The sequence below is a fragment of the Delphinapterus leucas genome, chromosome 3 (genome assembly GCF_059928025.1).
Source record: "Delphinapterus leucas isolate spDelLeu-1000000601 "Yukka" chromosome 3, BTC_Dleu_Yukka2, whole genome shotgun sequence".
Classification (NCBI taxonomy): domain Eukaryota; kingdom Metazoa; phylum Chordata; class Mammalia; order Artiodactyla; family Monodontidae; genus Delphinapterus; species Delphinapterus leucas.
In genome coordinates this window covers 53,729,297-53,752,629 of record NC_143131.1, presented here as the reverse complement: position 1 = coordinate 53,752,629, position 23,333 = coordinate 53,729,297, and the positions used below count along the sequence as shown (strand labels likewise).

The 23,333-nt window shown below is 40.5% G+C and overlaps 2 protein-coding genes across 3 annotated transcripts in view; one reads left to right on the top strand and one right to left on the bottom strand.

Moving 5' to 3' along the window:
- NLN (neurolysin) overlaps window positions 1-16,477 on the bottom strand; it is a 109,415-nt gene extending 92,938 nt beyond the window's left edge. For both annotated transcript variants that reach the window (XM_022596360.2, XM_089908910.1), the window contains exon 1: window positions 16,294-16,477. In XM_022596360.2, coding sequence (XP_022452068.1) covers window positions 16,294-16,334 — 41 coding nt within the window. In that variant the 5' untranslated portion in view covers window positions 16,335-16,477. The remainder of the gene's footprint in view (window positions 1-16,293) is intronic.
- Window positions 16,478-16,552: 75 nt separating this feature from the next.
- SGTB (small glutamine rich tetratricopeptide repeat co-chaperone beta) overlaps window positions 16,553-23,333 on the top strand; it is a 53,683-nt gene continuing 46,902 nt past the window's right edge. The window contains exons 1-2 of the mRNA XM_022596523.2: window positions 16,553-16,801; window positions 17,946-18,067. Coding sequence (XP_022452231.1) covers window positions 17,968-18,067 — 100 coding nt within the window. The 5' untranslated portion in view covers window positions 16,553-16,801; window positions 17,946-17,967. The remainder of the gene's footprint in view (window positions 16,802-17,945; window positions 18,068-23,333) is intronic.

Sequence of the window (23,333 nt, the reverse complement as noted above, 5' to 3'; positions counted from 1 at the left end):
TTTTGGTATTCACAAATGTAGCATTTAAATTGGATGACTAAAGTGACCAGTGCAACAATAATGGTCCAATCTTGGTCTTACATAGTGAAAACATACTATTTTGGAAACAGTACCACATAAAATCTCAGTTGTGTACAATTTCCTATATCAACAAGGCTTAAAAGTAGAATTAATTATATTATACAAAGGCTCCCCTAGGAATGAATGATTTACTTTCAACTCTTTTTTAAAATGTTAGTGACCCATTTAAAAAAAGGAAAAAAGGCAATTTGATTTTGGATTTTGGAATGTAATAGAAATAAGTTCTTGTTTCCAAATTTCATTGTAAATAAATGAAAAGGGCCTCTTCAAAGTCATCTTTTCCAAGAAATAGAAATAAAAATTTAAAAATGTTAGAAAGAAACAGCTTAAGGTTTTTTTTTTAACATCTTTATTGGAGTATAATTGCTTTACAATGGTGTCTTAGTTTCTACTTCATAACATAGTGAATCTGTGTGACACTATAAATGTTTGTAATATTTCTACTCTTAATAAATGGAACTTTTAGCGCTTCCCTGGTGGCGCAGTGGTTAAGAATCCGCCTGCCAATGCTCGACCACAGATTCAAGCCCTGGTGGTCCGGGAAGATCTCACCTGTGGCGGAGCAACTAAGCCCGCGAGCCACAACTACTGAAGCCCGCGCGCCTAGAGCCCGTGCTCCGCAACAAGAGAAGCCACCACAATGAGAAGCCCGCGCACCGCAACGAAGAGTAGCCCCTGCTCACCGCAACTAGAGAAAGCCAGTGCGCAGCAACAAAGACCCAACACAGCCAAAAATAAATAAAAATAAATTTATAAAAAAAAAATAGAACTTTTACAAAAGGTTCATATCACTAAGTTATAAAGAATGAAGTAGAAAAATCTCAGGTTCTGAAAATAAGAAACAGAAGATAATAGTCTAATTGACTTGTATAGGACAAGTGGTTTAATAATTACAGGTTTTAAATAAAGTTATAATAAACGAACATGCACAGACTTCTTTTCTTAAATCCTTTAACTGGCTTAAGAAAAGCCACCTGAGACCACAGAGCATCTAAAATGAAGTACTGTGTCACAAATGAAATCAAGACTTCTTCAATAATTCATTAGTAAAGGGTGTACCCACATACATGGAAAACCACAACTCAAAAAGACATTCCACTTTTATTTTTCTCTAGGCGGATGAATAAATTGCTTCTGGCACATTTAATTGGTGTTTGGGGCATAATTTTCAGAATTGAAATGCTTAGTAAATTACTCAGGAGAGAGACTTCTCTCCTCAGTACAGTATTTAATACTTAGCCTTTTTTTTGTTTTTCTTTTGGGTCATCTATGCATGAGTATTTTGTTGAGTGAATGATGATGCCCAAATCCTCTTCCTAGGCCTGGCTAATAACTAGTTTGCTTTTATTTTTAAAGACTGGTTCAACCACAAATGGGTGTTTATTATTTTTACATGTGACAATGGTATTGTGATTATTTTTGAAAAAAATTTTTATCTCTTAGAGCTATTTATATACCGAAATACTTATGATTAAAGTAGTATCAATAAAATGTTGGGCATATGTTTAAAAATAATTGGAGGGGGCTTCCCTGGTAGTGCAGTGGTTGGGAGTCCGCCTGCTGGTGCGGGGGACACGGGTTCGTGCCCCGGTCCGGCCGTGTAGCGGCTGGGCCCGTGAGCCATGGCCGCTGAGCCTGCACGTCCGGAGCCTGTGCTCCGCAACTGGAGAGGCCACGAGCAGTGAGAGGCCCGTGTACCGCAAAAAAAAATAAAAATAAAAATAAAAAATAAAAAAATAAAAATAATTGGAGGATGAAGAGGCACATGAAAAGAGACTGGCCATGAGCTAGTAATTTTAAACCTATACTAATTTCATGACTTCTATTTGTGGCTGAAAATTTACATAATAAAAAGTAAAATTTTAAATTAAAAATAGCTCTAGTTGCTATTCTAACCTCAGACATGTGGTTTGAAAAACATAATAACTCAACATTAAAACAATACTCATGCTGACAAGCAGATTAAAAGGGATAAGAATGGAGCAAACCCCAAGGGAAAACTAGAGCACATGTAAGAAGAAGCTAGAAGAAACGACAACACAAAATATATTTGACCAGTAAATGAAGGTTCATAAATTCACAGCTGGAAGGGGCCTAAGAAACCAGCTGGTTCAAATCCTTTAATTTAGGATGAAGCTCAGTGATGCTAAGTCAAGTAATTAACTATACTTCACTGCAGATACAGTGAATATTACATTATAAATGGATTATTAGAGAAGATTCAAAGTGATACTGCTTTCTAGTGTATCTAAAACTTGAGGCTGACAACTTTGGACATAGCTATCAGATGGCTGGCTTCCTACTTCATCTAGTTAATGAATAAGCTTCTACTTGCTGTTTGGCCACTGCCACTACCATCAATAAAAACAGTGTCAAACATTTACACAGCAGGCACTGCTTTGCATATACTAACTCATTTAATCCTTTGAACAACACTGTGACAGAGACTCTATTTTATCTCCATTTCTAGAAATGATGAAACTGACGCACAGAGAGGTCAAATAACTTACCCAAGGTCACACAGCTATAAGTGGTAACTCCGGCAGTCTTGCTCTGGAGTCAGTGTTGTTAAATACTAAATCACCAATCACACCATTCACTTTGACAGTTCTGCCATTCTCTTCAAGTTGCCCACAGTTATTAACCTAACACCTTGTCAGTGCCTGCTACTTTTCTTTACTCTTTCCTGTCCTTGTTGAGACAGACAGACATAATCAGAGGGCATGGTCCATGTGGCTCTGTGTTGACCCATGCCATATCCCAATTCTCCTGCTGGTCTGGCCAGCAACCCCTAGAAGCCAACTGTCATTTACTTATGTGAGAAATAAGTAAATCAACAGACTATGTGAGAAAGGAAAATAACAATGACACGTATTTAATTTACTTCAAGATGGTAAAAATGATTTCAAATTCTTTGACTGTCTGTATATCAGAAGGCTACCCTTTAAAGCAGAGAAGAGAGTTTCCTCACCGATAAAGACAAAAGGCAGGTTTTAAAAACACTTCCTAACAAAGATGAAGGATGAATAACTACCAACCTTAGGTCCTTGAGGTTTGGAAGTCACACTGAAAGCAAAGAAAAGCACCCACCTGAATATAATACAAAGTCATTTATGCACTTATGAAGTGCTAATTATGTCCATGCACTGTGCTGTTTTTTTAATGCATTATCTCATTTAATCCTCATTGTATAGATGAAGAAACCGAGGCAGAGAACGGTTGACAATCATGCCAGAGTCACACAACTAAGTGGCAGATCTGGGATGTGAACCAGGCAATCTTATTCCAGAGTCTGAAACCTTAACTATTTACTAAGCTGCTTCTTTCAACCCCCCAAAGTTATATTATTTTGTATAAGCCAAGCTGCTGCTTACCAGCAGAACAAGAGAGTTTCAGAACTGGAGGGTCTAGACTGAATCTTTCAAAAGCAGCCCCACAAGACTTGGTGAGACGAGGGTGGGAGGAGAGAGGAAGTCTAAGATGACCACTTTTGGCTTTGCATGGATGTGAGTGACAGCTAGAGGGTTCAGGAGGAGAAGCAGATTAGAATGTTTCCTTCTTTTTCTTTTTTGGGGAGAGAGTGGGAAGACTGGGGGAAATTGGAGCTTTATAGGCATTCAATTATAGACATGCTGAGTTTATAATGTCAGTAAGATATCCAAGTAGAGAAGTGGAGCATGCATTTGGAGCTCTGGGGAAAGTAAGCACAGAGCTAGCTGCTAAAGATAAAAGATGAATAAGGCTTTAAGGACCCTACTGGCTAGTATGGCAGAAAAACATACTAAAATGAATGTAGCAGATACTTATTGATCTTATGTGTATCAGACACAGATAACAACAATATCATGTAAATGCAATTGCAGAATTATATACAAGATGTTACAGCTGGACAGAGAAACAATACTCAGACTGGGAAATCAGAGCAATCTTCTTGGGGAGGGGGCATCAACAGGAATTATCCAGGGAAGGATGGGGTGTGGTATGTGAAGAAGCATAAGGGCAAGCCTGGAATAGAGGACAGGATTAGCAAAGGCCCATTTTCAATCACTGGTAGAGTGTATTGCAAGAATTACAACCAATTTGGAAGTTAGAGATGGGAATCAGAGAAAGATGAGGCTGGTGAGGTTGATAGACAAGATTCCATGGGTTTATTTATGTCATGTTGGAGACCTTAAACTTTGTATCGAAGCCCTGAGTGAGAAGGTAAGATCTGTATTTTATTTAGTTTTTGTATTGAAGTATAGTTAATTTACAATGTTGTGTTAGTTTCTGGTATACAGCAAAGTTATTCAGTTATACATATATATTCTTTTTCATTATGGTTTATTATAGGATATTGAATATAGTTCCCTGTGCTATACAACAGGACCTTGTTGTTTATCCACTCTTTATATAAGAGTTTGCATCTGCTAATCCCAAACTCCCAATCCATCCCTCCCCCACCCCCCTCCGCCTTGGCAACCGTAAGCTTGTTCTCTATGTGAATCTGTTTCTGTTTCGTAGATAAGTTCATTTGTGTCATATTTTAGATTTCACATATAAGTGATATCATATGGTATTTGTCTTTCTCTTTCTGACTTTCGCTTGGTATGATAATCTCTAGGTCCATCCATGTAGCTGCAAATGACATTATTTCATTCTTTTTTTATGGCTGAATAATATTCCACTGCATATATGTACCATATCTTCTTTATCCATTCATCTGTTGATGGACATTTAGGTTGTTTCCATGTCTTGGATATTATAAATAGTGCTGCTGTGAACACAGGTGTGTATGTACAAGATCTGCATTTTAGCTAGGTACTCTAACAGCTGTGGGAAGTATGAAAGGTCCATTTTAGGAGGCAAAGGAGGTCAGTTAGGAGGCTTCAGTAATATGGATGAACAACTAAATTAAAAGTGGTAGTAGGCAGCCTTCCCTGGTGGTCCAGTGGTTAAGACTCTGCACTCCCAATGCAGGGGGCCCTGGTTTGATCCCTGATCAGGGAACTAGATCCTGCATGCTGCAACTAAGAGCCTGCATGCTGCAACTAAGAGCCCACATGCCACAACTAAGATCCTGAAGATCCCGCACATAGCAACGAAGATCCCACGTGCCGCAACTAAGACCCGGCACAGCCAAATAAATAAATACATATTTTTAAAAAAAGTGGTAGTGGGAGTGGAAGAGGAAACAATGGGTTCAAGAAATATTCAAGAGGTAAAACTGGCAAAGACGGGATGTCATAGTTTCCAGTTTGGGTGGGTGGGTTGGTGGGTGGGACCGTAGCAAATGAACATAGCACATTTACTCTTGCAAATAGAAAATGCAAGGTCAGGTTTGGGGAAACACTGCTAGGTAAGTTTCGGAAATGTTGATTTTTTTCAGTGCTTATGACATACGCCAGGGTATGAAGCTGTGGTGACCTGACAGTTGGATATATGAACCTGAAGGCAAGAGGAGGGCTCCGGGTGGGAGACATAGCTGTAGATGTATTCAGATGTACAATTGTTAGAATGGACTGGGGCATCTAAGAACAGCATGTAGATAAGAACACTGGGGAAATCTAGAAAAGTATAGAAAGGAAAAGTGCATACCAGGTGGGTTGAGGGAAGGTTTCAGACAGCAGGGTGTGTGGGAGAGACTCCAGCATGTATGTCTGCTCAAAGAAAGGAGACAAAAAAAGGGATTTACAGTAGAAGTTAAGAATAGAAACTTGAGAAAAACTAGGGCTTGAGAGGCAAGTGTCAGGAAAAGGAAGCTTGAAAGAAATTTGAGGATTCCTTGTAATAAAGGAAAATTAGGAATTTGATTCTCTGGAAGTCAAGAAATCATGTGTGGCCAACAGTGTAAATGTTACATGGAGACCAAGCAAAATCAGGACTGAAAAGTATCCACTGCATTTGGCAACTAACACCCAAGACTTAAAGTGTCATCTGATTAGTGGCTCTTTCCTCTCTTGTTCTTTGGCAGCCACATCAAGCTGCTAATTCATACTGAAACCGAAAACAACTCAAGGTTCTAAGTTTTTCCCATGTGCTGCTCTTACATCATCCTGCTCTCAGATAGGTGATGTGTTTAGCTTAAATATAAGACTTCATACTTGATACTATTAAGAATCTCCTCCCGATTAGAATGGTGTTATAGTGAGTTGAGATCCTCTGGAACTTTAATTTTTCACTACTAATTTCATTAGTAGGTCATTTATAGCCTCCCCCCAGTCACTGATAAAGCATTTGTGACTTTCAATATTCACAAGTATAGACAGTCCTTGAATTACAATGGCTAGACTTAAGATTTTTGACTTCATGATGCTGTGAAAGCGATATGCATTCAGTAGAAACTATACTTCAAACTCTGAATTTTGATCTTTTCCCAGGCTTGAGATACATGGGACGATACTCTGTCATGATGCTGGGCAGTGGCAGTGGGCCGCAGCTTCCAGTCTGCCATGCAGTTATGAGGGTAAATACCAATACACATACAACTATTCTGTAACCACACATTTCTGTTTTTTACTTTCAGTACAGTATTCAACAAATTACACAAGACATTCAACACATTATTATAAAATAGGCTTTTGCTAATATAAGTGCTCTGAAAACATTTAAGGTAGGCTAGGCTAAACTATGATGTTTGGTAGGTAGGTGTATTAAAAGTATTTTGACTTTTCAACTTAAGATGCGTTCATGGCGACATAACTCCACTATAAGTTGAAGAAGATCCCTAGTCAGTTCTTAATTATCCAAGTCCTTAGGGCTTCCCTGGTGGCACAGTGGTTAAGAATCCACCTGATGCAGGGGACACGGGTTTGAGCCCTGGTCCGGGAAGATCCCACATGCCACAGAGCAACTAAGCCCGTGCGCCACAAGTACCGAGCCTGCGCTCTAGAACCTGCAAGCCACAACTACTGAGCCCATGTGCTACAACTACTGAAGCCCTCGCGCCTAGACCCTGTACTCCGCAACAAGCCACTGCAATGAGAAGCCTGCGCACTGCAACGAAGCGTAGCCTCCACTCGCCGCAGCTAGAGAAAGCCTGCACACAGCAACGAAGACCTAACACAGCCAAAAAAAAAAAAAAAAAAAAAATCCAAGTCCTTAGAACTACTTTCTTTTACCTTGAATGGAAGGGAGCAAATTATAAGTTATTATGGACTCACTTGGTATCAAACACTGTGCTAGATGTTCTCACATACAATGGTTCCTGCGCTCCTTACAAAAACTGTAGGAGGTAGTAAATGTTATCTCTATTTTAGGGTTGAAGAAACCGAAGCTTAGTGAGATTACACAAGCATTTGAAACCAGGTCTGCCTCCAACGCCATGTGGTTTGCAAATTTTCTCTCTTTTTTATTAAATGTATTTTTTTTTTATGTGGACCATTTTTATTTTTTTTTTGCGGTACGCGAGCCTCTCACTATTGTGGCCTCTCCCGCTGCGGAGCACAGGCTCCGGACGCGCAGGCTCAGCGGCCATGGCTCATGGGCCTAGCCGCTCCGCGTCATGTGGGATCTTCCCGGACCAGGGCACGAACCCGTGTCCCCTGCATCGGCAGGCGGACTCTCAACCACTGCGCCACCAGGGAAGCCCTGATGTGGACCATTTTTAAAGTCGTTATTGAATTCGTTACAATACTGTTTCTGTTTTATGTTTTGATTCTTTGGCCCTGAGGCATGTGGGATCTTAGCTCCCCTACCAGGGATCGAACCCGCACCCTCTGCTTTGGAAGGTGAAATCTTAACCACTGGACTGCCAGGGAAGTCCCTGCAGATTCTCTTTCCCTTTTTTTTTTTTTTTGGTGTAAATCTCTACATACTGAGCTTTGTTCTTTTTCCAGCTTTATTGAGCTATAATTCCCATATAACATTGTATAAATTTAAGGTGTAGTACATTCTCTTTCTTGGAGTCATTTCATTAGTTTTTAGCATGTTTGCCTTGGACACTCAACTTACTCAATGTGCCTATTTCTAAATTCAGGTAAACAGTCTGAGGGGAAGAGAACTCCCTCCCCTGGTCTTCACACGTCCAAATCCTACCACTCTTCCAGGACCAATTATGACCTTGCCACTTCCTTTTATCCTGAAAATAATCTCTCCTACCTCTGAACTCCCATATCAATTTCTCTATTACTCTCTGTGGTACTTATCACCCTCCATCTTGTATTATAATTATTTATGTATGTGCCTTATCACCCTTACTAGCGTGTACTGCCTTGGTCTTTTAAGAAAGATCAGAATAAGAAATTGCCCATACAAAGTCTACTTATGCATTTACTATGTAAGTATTATTGAGGCTATTATTCATTGCATTCACTCAATTTCCCCTGTATAATGCACCCACATGATAAATTTATCTCACGAACAGTACCAGGAAAAACTCTGTTTCTGATAATTTTTAACGGTATGTTTTCCCTTTGCCTTTACTGCCAGAAAGTTAACAGTTCTGAACCCAGTTAAAAGAATTAGACTGGCTCTAATGTTTAAACATTTTTTTGCCTAATATTCTTTTCCCTTTATTAATCTTAAGGTGTATTTTAAGGTAAGCAATCACAAATTAATTATGGTAAAGAGGGGGAGTACAAAGTAAATTTCAACAAGCAAATATTGGGCTGGCCAATATTTGTGACATGAGTGAATGAAGATTTGAAAGTTATGTATAGGTTTCAATCAACCACATTCTACTATCCATCATTTCTGTAACTTTACAATTTTTCAGTGTCATTAAAAACATTTTGATGAGCTGTTATACATCTTACTGAGTAGCCTTGGTCCTTTTTGCCATTCTAAGCAAGTTTTTTTTGTTTTTACTTCCCTTCAGTTTCTTTTATGCAGTTATGGGAGTATAGTACTTACAGCACAGGGTCTAGATCTAATAGAGCAGGAATGAGATGTGTTCCAGTATATGAATCCACCATCATGGCTTTTTTGGGTTCTCCTGGGTACTTCTTCCACCAAGTAGGGCAAGCTGCATGTCATTACCTTCCTGGTCTGTACAACAAGTTAAGTATTTTGGCTTTTCTCAGGATTATACTCTGCTTAATGTCATGTGTTTCCCCAGTACCAAGTAACTCCCAGGTCATACAAGTCCAGAGAGTCTGGTTTCTCTGCCCTGGGCTGACCCCACACCCACTCATGAGAAGTTCACCTTTGTTAACTTCTCAGCTTGGTTGCTTCTGACCCAGTACTTCAGAAACTAGCACCTCTTTCAACTTCTTTCATATCCAGGTTGACAATGTAGAATGAGCTTTGCTATTAATATCTTAATGTATATTAATATATAGAGTATTCATTAATTAGGCTATTACTCTACAGATCCACCAACTGGTCTGTAAGGCACCAAGTCACTATTTGAATGCCCTCAGTGGTGACAAGGGAATATGACAAAGATCATGTCTTTTAACATATGGCTTCTCTTCTGCCTCATATCACCTAGTATATACTCAAAATTCCTATGAGTCTGTTGGTTAGGTTAGCTTCCTACTGCACACTACTCTGTAATTTTTTATTACACGACTAGATCTAAATTAATACTTGGATATAAATTTCCTCTTGCAACTTTTTTTTTTTGCATAAAGAAATTCACAATGAGCTATTTCCTATAGGGTTTGAAATATTTACTTCCTACTAGAAGTTATACTGTCATTGTCAATATAAAAATGCCAAATCTAGGCCTATACTCCTTAGATATCAGGAATGAATGCTGAATTTTCAGTTATTACCACTGATGACATCTTTTCATCCATCCAGTCACTACATATGGTTGTTAAGCAACTACTCTGGGAACAACACCATGCTAAATGCTGGAGGTACAGACATGAACAACAACAAAAAATCAGGCTCCTGATCTCAGAAAACTTGTGAACTACTGTGGAAGACAAACACTATTAATAATAACGTGTATGCTACGGAATTACTTACAGTATTCAGAGGGATCAAATTTAGTAGGAGTCAGGCAAGTTGACCCTGAGGAAGTGCAAACTAAGCTGATATTAACAGCATCTATCCCAATCTGCTTTAGAGATATGTTTGATTGCTTTCTGAGTCCTTAAACAGAGTAAGGGCATGAACCCTTGTGGACAGGGATAATCTGTCATGTCCACAGCTCCATTCTCAGAGTTAGCTCAGTGGCTGGCATAGGTAAAATACACTATAAATATGTACTTTTGAATGGAAATCAAATGAAACGTATCTAGAATATATAAATAGTACTTAAATTCAATATGAAAAAAATAAACAAGCAAATAAGAAAATGGGCAAAAGACACTAACAGGCATAAAATACAAATGGCATATAAACATGAAAACAGCTCAAACGCATTAGTAAACACAGCAATACATAAAAAACCAAGAGGTACCATTTTACAACCTTGGATTGGTAAAAGGTCTGACAACACCAAGAATTGCTAAGGATGGAGGATCAATGGCTACTCATGAAGGATATACAGCGAGAGGGAGTAAATTAGCATCACCACTTTGGAAAAGAATTGGACATCATTTGGTAAAGTTGAGAATGTACATATGTCCTACAAACCCAGCAATTTTTCTTAGGTCTTCCCCTTGCACATATGTATCAGGAGAAAATACAAGAATATTCATAGCAGTATTGCTTATAATAGCAAATAACTGGGAACAACCCACTGACGAGAAAATGGATAATAAATTTTGGAATGGTCACACAAGGAAAGACCTAACAACCAAAAAAGTGAACCACAGCCATGTCAAACTAGTTCCATCATGTGAAACTAAACCATATATTGCTTAGGGAAACATGCATTTGTGATAACATTTTTTTTGGGGGGGGGTACGCGGGCCTCTCACTGTTGTGGCCTCTCCCGTTGGCGGAGCACAGGTTCTGGACGCGCAGGCTCAGCGGCCATGGCTCACAGGCCCAGCTGCTCCGCGGCGTGTGGGATCTTCCCGGACCGGGGCACGAACCCGTGTCCCCTGCATCGGCAGGCGGATTTTAAACCACTGCGCCACCAGGGAAGCCCTATAATAAGTTTTAAGTTGAATGACAAGTATTAGCTAGGCTGTGGAAAGGTAGGGGAAGAGAAGCATACTCCAAATTAGATATTAACATGTGTTAATTTAACGCCAGGAGATGAGGATATGAATTCTCTGGCTGAAACATTGAGTTAAGAGAAGCTGGGAGAGCTAAGTCATGGTCAGACTGTATAGGGCTTTATAAAGCATATGAAAGAGTTTTGATTTTATCCTAAGATTCATGGCAATCAAAAGAAGAATTTTAAACTGGAGTGTGACACATCACATTTGTGTTTCATAAAGATCTCTTTTTTCATAAGGAAAGTATATTAGTAGGAAGCAAAAACTGAGGCTGAGACTGATGATAAAGATTTGGATTATAGCGGTGGTACCTCGAATAGAGAAAAGAGAAAGAATTTGAAGACTTGGGAGTTGACGGAAACGTTACAGAGAGAAGGCCAGGAACAGCTCCAAGGCTTTTGACTTGGGTAACTGGTGACATTCACTGAGACAGAGAACAATGGCAAAAGAGAGGATTTACAAGGGAATGCTGTATAGTTTAGAATAAGGTGGTACTGAGATTAAACAATAACTTAACAGATGCTCAGTAAATATTTGTAAAATGAAAAAGTGACTGAATATGAGACCTCAAAAAAGCTGTACAACTGGTAGTTGGAATCTACTATCATTCATTTTCTTCTCATTTACATAAATAATTTGTGTTTCTTTATGCTGTGTCTTGCCAGAAAATTCCTATGAGGATGTGAAAGCTGTATAAATATATAATTTTCAGTGTTAGAATGATAAGATCTAACAATGTAGCCTTATAGTATACATGTCATGCTTTGTGGCAAGCAGCCGTCAACTGTTTCAGTCCCTACAACCCTGTCTACAATGTGAGGCAGAAAAAGAATTTTCTCTTGGTCTTGACAGCAAGTAAGATTAGGTATCAAAGATACCAGCTAAGTGTGTCTGAGAAATAAAGAGGGTGCCCTTTTGAACGCTAAGCAGGAGGTATAGATAATCTCAGAGTAGGTGGAAAAGAACAGGGTCTTCCAAAATAAGCTATGGTAAGTCAGAAATCCATATTTTGCAAGCTGGACTTTCTCTTATACTTACTGCAGTTTGTGTTGATTTCCTTTTTGTTTCACTTAATAAGAAGAAAAAGTCTTTCAAAAAAATGTCAGTCTTGGGGCTTCCCTGGTGGCGCAGTGGTTGAGAGTTCGCCTGCCGATGCAGGGGACATGGGTTTGTGCCCCAGTCCGGGAAGATCCCGCATGCCGCAGAGCGGCTGAGCCCATGAGCCATGGCCGCTGAGCCTGCGCATCCGGAGCCTGTGCTCCGCAATGGGAGAGGCCACAAGAGTAAGAGGCCCGCGTACGGCAAAAAAAAAAAAAAAAAAAAAAAAAAAAAGGGAATTCAAGAGAAATCCGAGAAATTGGGTGATTTAATTAAGGTCACAAGGTTAGCTGAACAGCAAGTACAATTCAATCTTCAGATCCCCAGTCTACTTATTCCCAAGAAATTGGCTAAATACCCCCATCAATGATCCTGGCTGCAAAGCTGGATTTGGGAAACGAGTATATAGCAACTATAACAACAGGAAAACCCAAGAGAAATCATAAGCCAGTTGAGTAAAAACCTAGTTACTCATATAACACTAAAATGAATTCCCAAGTGTCAAAGGAAACAGGAAATCAGGAGTACATAGAGGGCCTTCCATGTGGTCGGTCAAGTACTGACTCCTTTAGGAAGATACAGATTTTGAAACAGAGATTCTGTGATTAAGTCACTCACAAGAACCATGGGTGGATGACTACTACTACTGTAGAGTATGTTGATTAACTGCAATATATGCCCTTAAGTAAAAAAATAGTTAATATATTTATGGTAGATTGCTAGTTTCTAAAAAAGTAATAATTGTACGGCTTTTTACATTTATTTTCTTCCATGCATAAACAAAGAATATGCATAACACATACCAGTGGTTCTCAAAATGTGGTCTGCAATCCTATGGGGAATGGTTCTTGAGACCATTTCAAGGAGTATGTGAGGTTGAAAGTATTTCATAAAAATACTAAGACATTATTTACCTTTTTCACTTGGTTGACGTCTGCACTGATGGTGAAAAGCAATGGTAGATAAAACTGTTGGCACCTTAGAACAAATCAAGGCAATGACACCAAACTGTCCTAGTAGTCATTATATTCTTCACTGTCACTCCCTCATGCTAAAAATAATGTAAATTCCACTTTAGAATGTCCTTGATGAGATAGTAAAAATTATTAATTTTATTAAATCTCAATCATTAAATATATGTGTGGCAAAGTAGGCATAAAGTGCACCGGCTGAATACCTGAGTACAATGGTTGTCCAGAGGATTTGGTTGTGCAAATTAAAAGCACTTGTGCAATTGACTGAATTGTGAACTGAAATACCTGCTTTTCTCATGGAACACCATTTATACTTGAAAAAATGACTGACAGACAAACCATGGTTACCCAGACTTAAGTGTTTTGCAGAAAGCCTCTCAAAAATGTAACATAGTAAGGCTGTCACTTCAAGGAAAACAACTGATAGTATTTGTTACCGATGATAAAATTTCAGCTTTCAAATGAAAATTAGAATTTTGAAAAATTGTATCTGCCACCATGAGCTTGCCAGCTTTCTAGTATTTGAAGACTTTTATGATGGGATGATGATATTAAGGAATATGATTATTTGATAATGTAAAATATGTCAACATTAGGAAGCTATGTATAACACAGTGAGCCACTATTTTCCAAATGAATAGCGTTTGATATTACAAAATCATGCATAGGTAAGAGACTCATTACAAGTGTAAGACAGACCTATGGATTTTAACGTAACAGTAAGAAAAAGTACATTGATAGTTTCATATTTCACATTGCAACCATTCTTATAAAAACTACACCTTGTCAAACTTTGATGTGATATCAAAGAACACCCATGATTATCTAAAACGTCTATTAAAATTAAAATACTTTTCTTTTTCCAACTACATGACAGGTGGGATTTTCTTCATCTTCTTACACCAAAACGAACCAGTGCAACAGAATAAACGTGTTAGCAGATGTAAGAATCCAGCTACCTTCTATTAAGTCACATATTTGTTTTGCAAAAACGCAAAACAATGCCACTCCTAGGATGGTTCTTATTTAAAAATAAATAAATAAAACAAGTGTTGATGAAGATGTGGAAAAACTGGAACTCTTGTTCTTTGCCAATAGAGTGCAAAATGGTACAGCTGCTGTGGAAAACAGTAAGGTGGTTCCTCAAAAATTAAACAAAGAATTATCCTGTGATCCAGTAATCCTCCTTCTAAGTACCTATCCCAGAGAATTGAAATTAGAGACTTAAACAGAAATGTGCATGCCAATGATCATAGCAGCATTACTCAAAGTAGCCAAAAGGTGGAAACAACCCAAAGTCCATGGATGAATGAGTGGACAAATAAAATGTGGTATATCCATACAACAGAATACTACTCAGCCTTAAAAAAGAAGGAAATTCTGACACATGCTACAACACGGATGAAGCTTAAAGACATTATGCTAAGTGAAATAAGCCAGTCTCAGAAGAACAGATATTGTAAGATTCCCCTAGTATCAAGTACCTAAAATAGTCGAATTCAAAGAGACAGAAAGAATAGTGGTTACCAGGTACTGGAAGAGGGGATGATGAGGAGTTTCAGTTTGGGATGATGAAAAAGTTCTGGAGATGGATAGTGGTAATGATTACATAACAATGTGAATGTACTTAATGCCACTGAATTGTGCACTTAAAATGATTAAAACGGTAAATTTTATGTATATTTTACCACAATTAAAAATAAAAACCCAAAGGAAAAAAATCCACAATACCATCTTCTCACTGACTGTTTTGGAGATGTTTTGGAAAATAGTTATTTTTTGTTAAAAATGTTATTTATGCATGTAATGAATTTATTACTGTTTTAAAAATAAACTAATAAATACTTAAAAAATCTCCCTGGTTTCATTTCTAATATGGTAAATAAGGAAAGATATAACCCACATAAACAGAAGCTCTTAGGTCCTCAGTAATTTTTGAGTGGTAAAGAGGTCCTGAGACTAAAAAGTTTGAGAACTACTGTCAAATATGAAATTTATTCTCTCTTCTCACACCTGCGTTATAGGAAGATATATATTTCTTCATTTGTTGGTATAGCTTCATTTGAGAGCTATACCACTTGCAGCCTGCAGACTAAAAGGACAGCCTGAAATATGGTCAAAATCATCACACTAACTCTTTATGATCACTACTGTCCCCAGATGCGCCAAAACTATAAGGACTGAGTAGCCTAAGGCTCCACACAGATGAGTGGAAACGTACAACAGAAAACTGTTAAAAAGCTTACAGGCTGATTGCTAGGTTCTAAAGGTTTTATAAGGATCTAGCAAGAAACACATATTTCCCTTTTTCTGTTGGTTCTTCATTCAGATTTTCAGTTCAAAGCTAGATTTGGGAATGCGGGTGGTAGTGGCATTGTTTCTGAAAACCATTCCATCCAGCGCATCCGTGCAAAGAATTTAATTCTCTCACCATGTTGCTACTGGTCTATGGCACAGGGGTGTGGCGAGGGCGCTAAGGAAGCAGTCCAAAACAGCAGCTGGGGCTGCACCAAACCGTGTCCAAGCAATCATTTCCTCCATTTGGGGCCAAGTCAATTAGCCCCGGCCAGAGGCCGAATGTTTTATGGGAAGTAAATAAAAAGGAAATTAGAAAGCATGGACGGAAATAAGCAGCAAAATCATAGCGGCTGCATCTTGTGCGAGTGTTAAACGATGTGTATGCTAACGATGTGCATGAGAGGTAAATGAGAATTGTTATTCGAGTCTACAGCTGCTGGCACTGTTAACGACAGGTCTGCAGTTCTGGATGGGGACGAAAGTCTAATGATTTACTTATCCCGACCATCTTTCTGCATTCGTTTTGGGCTGGGCCTGGGACCAGTCTCACTGCTTGCAGCTGAAGCAGTCCCAAACAAAGGGGAATGGACGCCCTCTCAAGGGAGCGGATGAAGAAAAGGTGGCCCCAAGTTCCCGCGCCAGGTGTCCCTCGGGGTAGACCATGCGGACTGTGGGGAGGGAGGGTTCCAGGAGCGTCGGAGGGGTGCTGTCTGGAAAGGCTGGGCGGAGGCGCCTGGCAGTGACGGGGCAGAAGACCCCGCTCTGCCCAAGGTCAAGGTTAACACGCGCACGGGAGGTACCTGTGGAGGCTTCGCACAGCCGAAAAGCACTGGGCTATCATGGGAGCGCCGAAAGGCGACGGAAGCTGAGGGCGCGCTCTCCTCCGGTTTGGGGGTGAGGGATTCGGGACGCCGGGAAGCTGCGCAGCGGCCTAGCAGGAGAGACAAGAGCGGCGGCGGCGGCAAGCTCCGCCTGAACCCTCCCACGTGCGTCAGCCCCAAGCCGGCGCCCACTTCAGCCCCGCCCCGGCCTGAGCCCGGCCCCGCCCCGCCCCGCGCCCGCTCAGCGTCCCGCCCTGTGCGTCTTGCACCGCCCCGGGGGCGGTTCTGGCGAGGCTCCTCAGCTGGGTTGAAGCGCACAGCTGGGTGGGCTAAGGGGCGGCGGCGGTCTGGGGGCCGGGGAAGTTTGGGCCACCGCTCGCAGTGCTGCGCTTCGAAGCCAGGCTCAAGCCCGGAGAATCAGCGGGGCGGCGGACCGACTTACCGACGCCCTCGGGCCCGCTGCCACTGTCTCGCGTCCTTTTCCCTGGTAAGGGGCTTCTGTATGGGAGGGGTCCGTCTCCCGCCGCCCCAGACCGGGCCTGCACCGCGCACCCGCAGCAAACCCCGTCAGGGCCAAGGCGAGGCCTGGGTACCGAAGGGAGGGAGATGGAGGTCGATGTGCTCTGGCGAGAGGAAGGGGGAGAAGCCCGGAGGAGGTTGCCCTTCTCCATTTCCCCTCGCACCCCCGCTCCCCTCCCCCCCCCACACCATTCTTTTTTCACCCTTCTGCCCTGGGGCCTTATTTAGTACTTGCAGCCCCATGGCCTACTGGCTGGGCTCGCTTTTAAAATAAGCACACAAATAATAAACGTCCTAGTGGTGGGTACCACACCCTGGCTTTGAATTAGGGAACCTGGGGAGCAGATGGATGATTCGATTTATTGGAAATAAGCCATTAATGCATGATGGCCCTGCGCCACTGTTTGGATGCGATAGTATTCCATGTGAATGAACATGACCCAGAGCTTCCAGTTTGTCCATGAGAGCACAGCTACTGCAGAGAGCATTGGTCGGTTTGTAGTATCCATCGTCTTAGGCAATGATTTTCTGACATGTCTTGATTAAATAGAAATGCCATTTTTATTAAAAATGACACCCAATGGCTGAACAACCTTTCCCTAATATATTTTCTCATCACATAACTGTCTCCACCTACAAAAGTAGGTGGAGTGTAAATTGTGCATACATTTGAAAAAAATCTCATGAAACAGAGGAAAATACTCAGCGTGGATCAGCTTCTGAGTCAGCAGTATGAAATCTCCCTCAACTTAGTACTAAAGCCTTTTGGGGATTTCTACATCTGCTTCTATACCCCTGTCCTTTTCTGGATCTGTACCATATAAACTGTTAAGAGACAGTGAACTATTCAGTGAGAATTTAAGCTATGTTGTACACGTTTTGAGAAAGATTTTACTTTTGCAAGTTTTAACATAACCTAATATTACTGGGTGTAAATGAAAATGTCATACATTAGCATATCTATACTTTGTGCTCTCTTGACTCTTTAAAAAGAAAGGAGTGAATATAATACAGACTTTTTACTTTTAATGTAATTTATGACCCTTGTGATTTATAACCTTCACTGATTCTTTAAAATTACTTATTTCAGTGTTTTCCTTTTTCTTATCAAGGAAAAGTGTTTAAACTTTTAAAATGTCATCCATCAAGCACCTAGTTTATGCAGTTATTCGTTTCTTACGGGAACAAAGTCAGATGGATGCTTATACTTCAGATGAGCAAGAGAGTTTGGAAGGTAGGTACCTGTTCTCTATGTTCATTTGTGTTATAATTATAAATAAAGACTAAAATAGCTATAAGCGTGACTTTATGATCTGTTGTATCAAAATCAGAACATTTTGTAGATTTTTCAAGGAGAGAGACCTTACAATAAGGTTATGGTGTTTTCATTCTCTGAGGCTTGTTTTGTGTTTTACAATTAACAACAAGAGGACTATTGTTTTTTATTTATTTTAAAAATTATTTTATTTTATTTTATTTATTTTTGGCTGCATTGGGTCTTGGTTGCTGCACGTGGGCTTTTGGTGAGTGGGGGCTACTCTTCGTTGCAGTGCACTGGCTTCTCATTGCGGTGGCTTCTCTTGTTGTGGAGCACGGGCACTAGGGCACGCAGGCTTCAGTAGTTTTGGCTCGTGGGCTCAGTAGTCGTGGCTTGCGGGCTCCAGAGCACAGGCTCAGCAGTTGTGGCGCACGGGCTTAGTTGCTCCGTCACATGTGGGATCTTCCCGGACCAGGGTTCGAACCCATTTCCCCTGCATTGGCAGGTGGATTCTTAACCACTGCGCCACCAGGGAAGCCCAACTATTGTTTATTTATTGAACAACTATTATGTGTCAGAACTATGCTATTCATATTGTAGGGAAATTTTTCTCCACAGTAACTGTTAAGTTAGTTATTATCCGCATTCAACAGATAAGTAAATGAAAGCAGATAAAGTAATATAACACAGCTAATATGTGACAAAGCTGAGATTTAAATCCTGGTTCTTACTTTGAAGATCTTGTTGTCTTTTCCTAATAGGAAAGCATCCAGTTTAGAGTCAATATATGAAAACACCTTAGTCATCATAAGAGCACTATGCAAGTCTAATAATTATATCACTATTAAGCTCTGATAACTTCCTCTTGGGGGACTTGAAATAAGAGGATTTCACCCTTATCTATGTTAGCTTTAAATATTAGATTCAGTAATCTGTAAAGTTGAGCAGGACTTGGATGATAGCATCACATGTTTCCTTGACACCATCTTTTCTGCTTCATGTTTATGCATTAGAAAATTTAAATTCAGTATAGCCATAACAAGATAGAATTCTGCAGCTGGGCTTGTGGAGGTTCAATGAGCCCAGCTTCCTTGTGGCCTAAAGATTTAATTATTGCAATGAGACAGTACATTTGAGAGAATTTAATAAAAGTACAATTTGAATTGCCCATCTCGAGCTGTTTCTTGTCTAAAGGGGACACATCTATTAATTTCAACAAGTACTTCCCTTGTGAATATGCTTTTAGGAAGTTGGGATGAAAATTGGGCATTTGCTCTAAATCTGCTTGCAATCTGGTGAGATTATCTTTCCAGGTGGCAGTGAGAGGAGCTGGTGACACACAGTTGGAGATTGCAATCAGTCCATTAGGGTCTTTTTGTCCTCCTCGATGGTTAGACTATGTGAAGATAAAGGCGACTGGTTATCTAAGGAAAATGTTGTTTATGGTGCTCTGTAGCAAACAGATAAATGGAATCATTTAATAAAAGATTTTTTTTTCTCATCAAAGGCAGTATAATACTTTTAAGGGCCAGAAAGAAAATTGAGAGTTTTTAAAAAACCAAGATGTTGTGTCCTATTTTTAGGATGGTATTTGGCCAAAACTATGTGCCTTCAGTTGTGTGTTATATATGGCATTCAGAAGTGGTGCCAATTGTTTTTGACCAACCCCTATTTTTGACTCTCTGAGTCTAATTTAATTGAACATGAAATCATGTGGAAATGTCTGCCCACCTTCTAGACATTTAAAAAAGCCCTAGGAGGACTTCCCTGGTGGCGCAGTGGTTAAGAATCCGCCTGCCAGTGCAGGAGACACAGGTTCGAGCCCTGGTCCAGGAAGATCCCACATGCCAAGGAGCAGCTAAGCCTGTGCGCCACAACTACTGAGCCTGCGCTCTAGAGCCTGCATGCCACAACTACTGAGCCCATGTGCCACAACTACTGAAGCCCGCATGCCCTAGTGCCCGTACTCCGCAACAAGAGAAGCTACCGCAATGAGAAGCCTGTGCACCGCAAGGAAGACTAGCCCCCGCTCGTTGCAACTAGAGAAAGCCTGCGTGCAGCAGTGAAGATCCAACGCAGCCAAAAGTAAATAAATAAATAAATAAATAATAAATAAAATAAAAAAGCCCTAGGAGAGGAGCCTAAGTTCTCATACCAGCTTTACCACTACAGTGAAGCTGATGTATTATCAGCTTTGAGCCTTGTCATCAGGTTATGTCACTCACTCCTAATTACTGTCATCTGCTGACATCTGCTTCATGTTTTGACTATCGTGGCTCCTGCGCACTGTCTCTCTGGCAGTACTCCTATCTTAATTATTGGCAATTGTAATACATTCATACCTGATTCTTCCAGTTCTCTCCCACTTGGTTTCTTGACCTTCTGTACTCCAGTGATCTCAACCACTTTCACTTGCTTGGTCATACCCTAGACCAGTGGTTCTCAATTTGGGGCGATTTTGTATTATCTGGAGGTATTTTGGTTGTTACGACTGGGGGGCTGGTATTATTGACATCTAGTTGGTAGAGGCCGTGGATACTGCTAAAGATACTACAAATGCTCAGGACAGTCCTGAACAGTAAAGAATTGTCTAGTCCAAAATGTCAGTAGTTGCTGAGGTTGAGAAACTCTTCCCTAGACCTTGTTATTGTTATTCTCCCTAATCTCTATCTTAAACATTTCACTTCTGCTGCCTGTCTTTCCAGCTCACTCCCTATAGAATCCCTACCCCAACAATTCTTTGACCTACCAATACCTCCAAGCTATTGATCCCTTACCTTTTCACACCCCTCTTCTTACCCAGCTTAAATTCCATTGTTGATTATTATAATCATGCTGGTGTATATGGCTCCCTTTCTTGTAAAACCCAGCCTTGTTTGAATCCAGCTCTCCACCTACTCCATGCCCATATCCATGTGACTTTGTATAGATGGAATGAAACACCCAGCTTTACTGACTAGTCCCACTTTGAGTTCATGATCGTGAGCCTCAAGTGGACCTTTAATGCTGCCCTCTGTTCCAAGTTCATTCATATTTTTGCTCTCTAGATGAGCACTTTAACACTTTCTCATGCCTTCTCAAAACCCCAAACCTCCTCCCCCGTACTCACTTTTTGTTGATGACCTTGGTTCTTACTCCATCAAGAAAATTGAAGTAATAAGAAAACAACTTCCACAGACTCTCTGTGCCCCATCTACCCACCTACCAGCATCTATACTCACATACTCTGCCTGTCTGCCTGTCTAACTATTACCATATGCTATGGATTAAATATTTGTGTCCTCCCAAAATTCGTATGTTGAAACCTGATGCCCAGTGTGATGGTATTAAGAGGTGGGGTCCTCATGACTGGGATTAGTGCCCTTATGAAAGAGACCCCAGAGAGCTCCCTCACTCTTTCTACCATGTGAGGACACAACAAGAAGGTGCTGTCTGTGAACCAGAAAGCAGGTCCTTACCAGATGTTGAGTCTGCTAGCACCTTGATCTTGCACTTCCCAGTCTCCAGAACTATCAGCCACCCAGTCTATGGTATTCTGTCATAGAAGCCCAGGCTAAGATACCATAGATGAACTATCCATTGTCCTTTCTAACTGAAACCCCTCTACTCGCAAACTGGATTCTATCCTGTCTCACCTACTCCAGGCTCTCACTCTAGTTATTTTACCCTCCTTGTCTTACATGAGCAAATTTTCAATCTCTTCTAGATCATTTCCATCAGAATATAAACTTTCTCCCTTCTTAAAAATTCAAAAACAACAATTAATTACTCTTGCCATACTACTACCTACCCCTCCCCCCACTGAAATATTGCCTGCTTTTTTTGTCTCTTGCTGGAAAGCTCTTTGAAAGAATTGTCTGTACTTGCTTTCTGCAATTCCTCTCCTGTCCTTCCTTCCTTCCTAATATTTATTTATTTATTTATTTTTGGCTGCGTTGTGTCTTAGTTGCAGCATGCGGGATCTTTTGCTGTGGCGTGTGGGCTCTTCGTTGTGGCTCGCAGGCTTTTCTCTAGTTGTGGCATGTGGGCTCCAGAGCTCATTGCGCATGGGCTCAGTAGTTGCGGTGCGTAGGCTTAGTTGCCCTGTGGCATGTGGGATCTTAGTTCCCCAACCAGGGATCGAGCCCGCATCCCCTGCATTGGAAGGCAGATTCTTAACCACTGGACCACCAAGGGAAGTCCCATCTCCTACTCTTTCTTAAGCACTCCAGATAGGCCTTTGCCTCCATCTCTCCACTCATACTGTTCTCATCAAGGTCATCAGCAATTTCTGTGTTAGGTAGTTCAATGGTCAGTTTTCAGTCTTCATCTGATTTATTAGCTGCCTCTGATAAAGCTCCACCCATATACTTTATTTATTTATTTATTTATTTATTCACTTGGCTTCCAGGATACCTCATGCTCTCTTGGTTTTCTTCTAATCTCATTGTTTGCTCTTTCTCTGTTTCCTTTGCTTGTTCCTCTTGTTCTCCCTCACCTGGAATATCCAGGGTCCAGTACTTGATCTTCTTCTCTTCATTATCTGCATTCACTTTTTTGATGATACAGTTAAGCTTCTTGGCCTGATATCTCTCAAATGTATATGCTGATATCTCAAATGTATACCCTCAGGTCAGACCTTTCTTCTGAACTCCAGGCTTCTATATCTAACTGCCTACTAGTTATCTCCACTTATATGTCTAACAGGCACCTCAAGTTGAACATTTCCAAGACTGAACTCCTGATCCTCCCACCCAAAATCTGTTCTATTCCACAGCCTCCCCAACTCAGTTGATGACAACTCCATCTTTTCAGTTGCTCTGGCCAAAAGTTTTGTTATCATTCTGGACTCTTGTCTTTCTCTTAGACTCTGCATCTAACTGTTCAGTAAATCTTGTTGGCTGTGACTTCAAAGGATATCTTGACTTTTTCCCACTTCCACTGATATTACCCCTGGATAGAACTAAGTATTTATTTTACTGTGATGGCCTCTAACTGGTCTCTCTGCTTCTATAATTGCTGCTTCATTGACTTTTCTAAATGCAGCAACCAGTGATCCTTTAAAACAAACTGTGTCAGATTCCATCATTTTTCCACTCAAAATCTTGCAGTGACTCTTCATGTTACTCAGTCATTGTTTAAAGGATCTATATAATTTGGACTTCTGTGATGTGTTGTTCACAGACTCCTCCTCTTTCTCATTTGACTTTAGTCAAATTAGCTTCCTCACTCTGAATGCACCAAATGAAATGCACCAAATGCT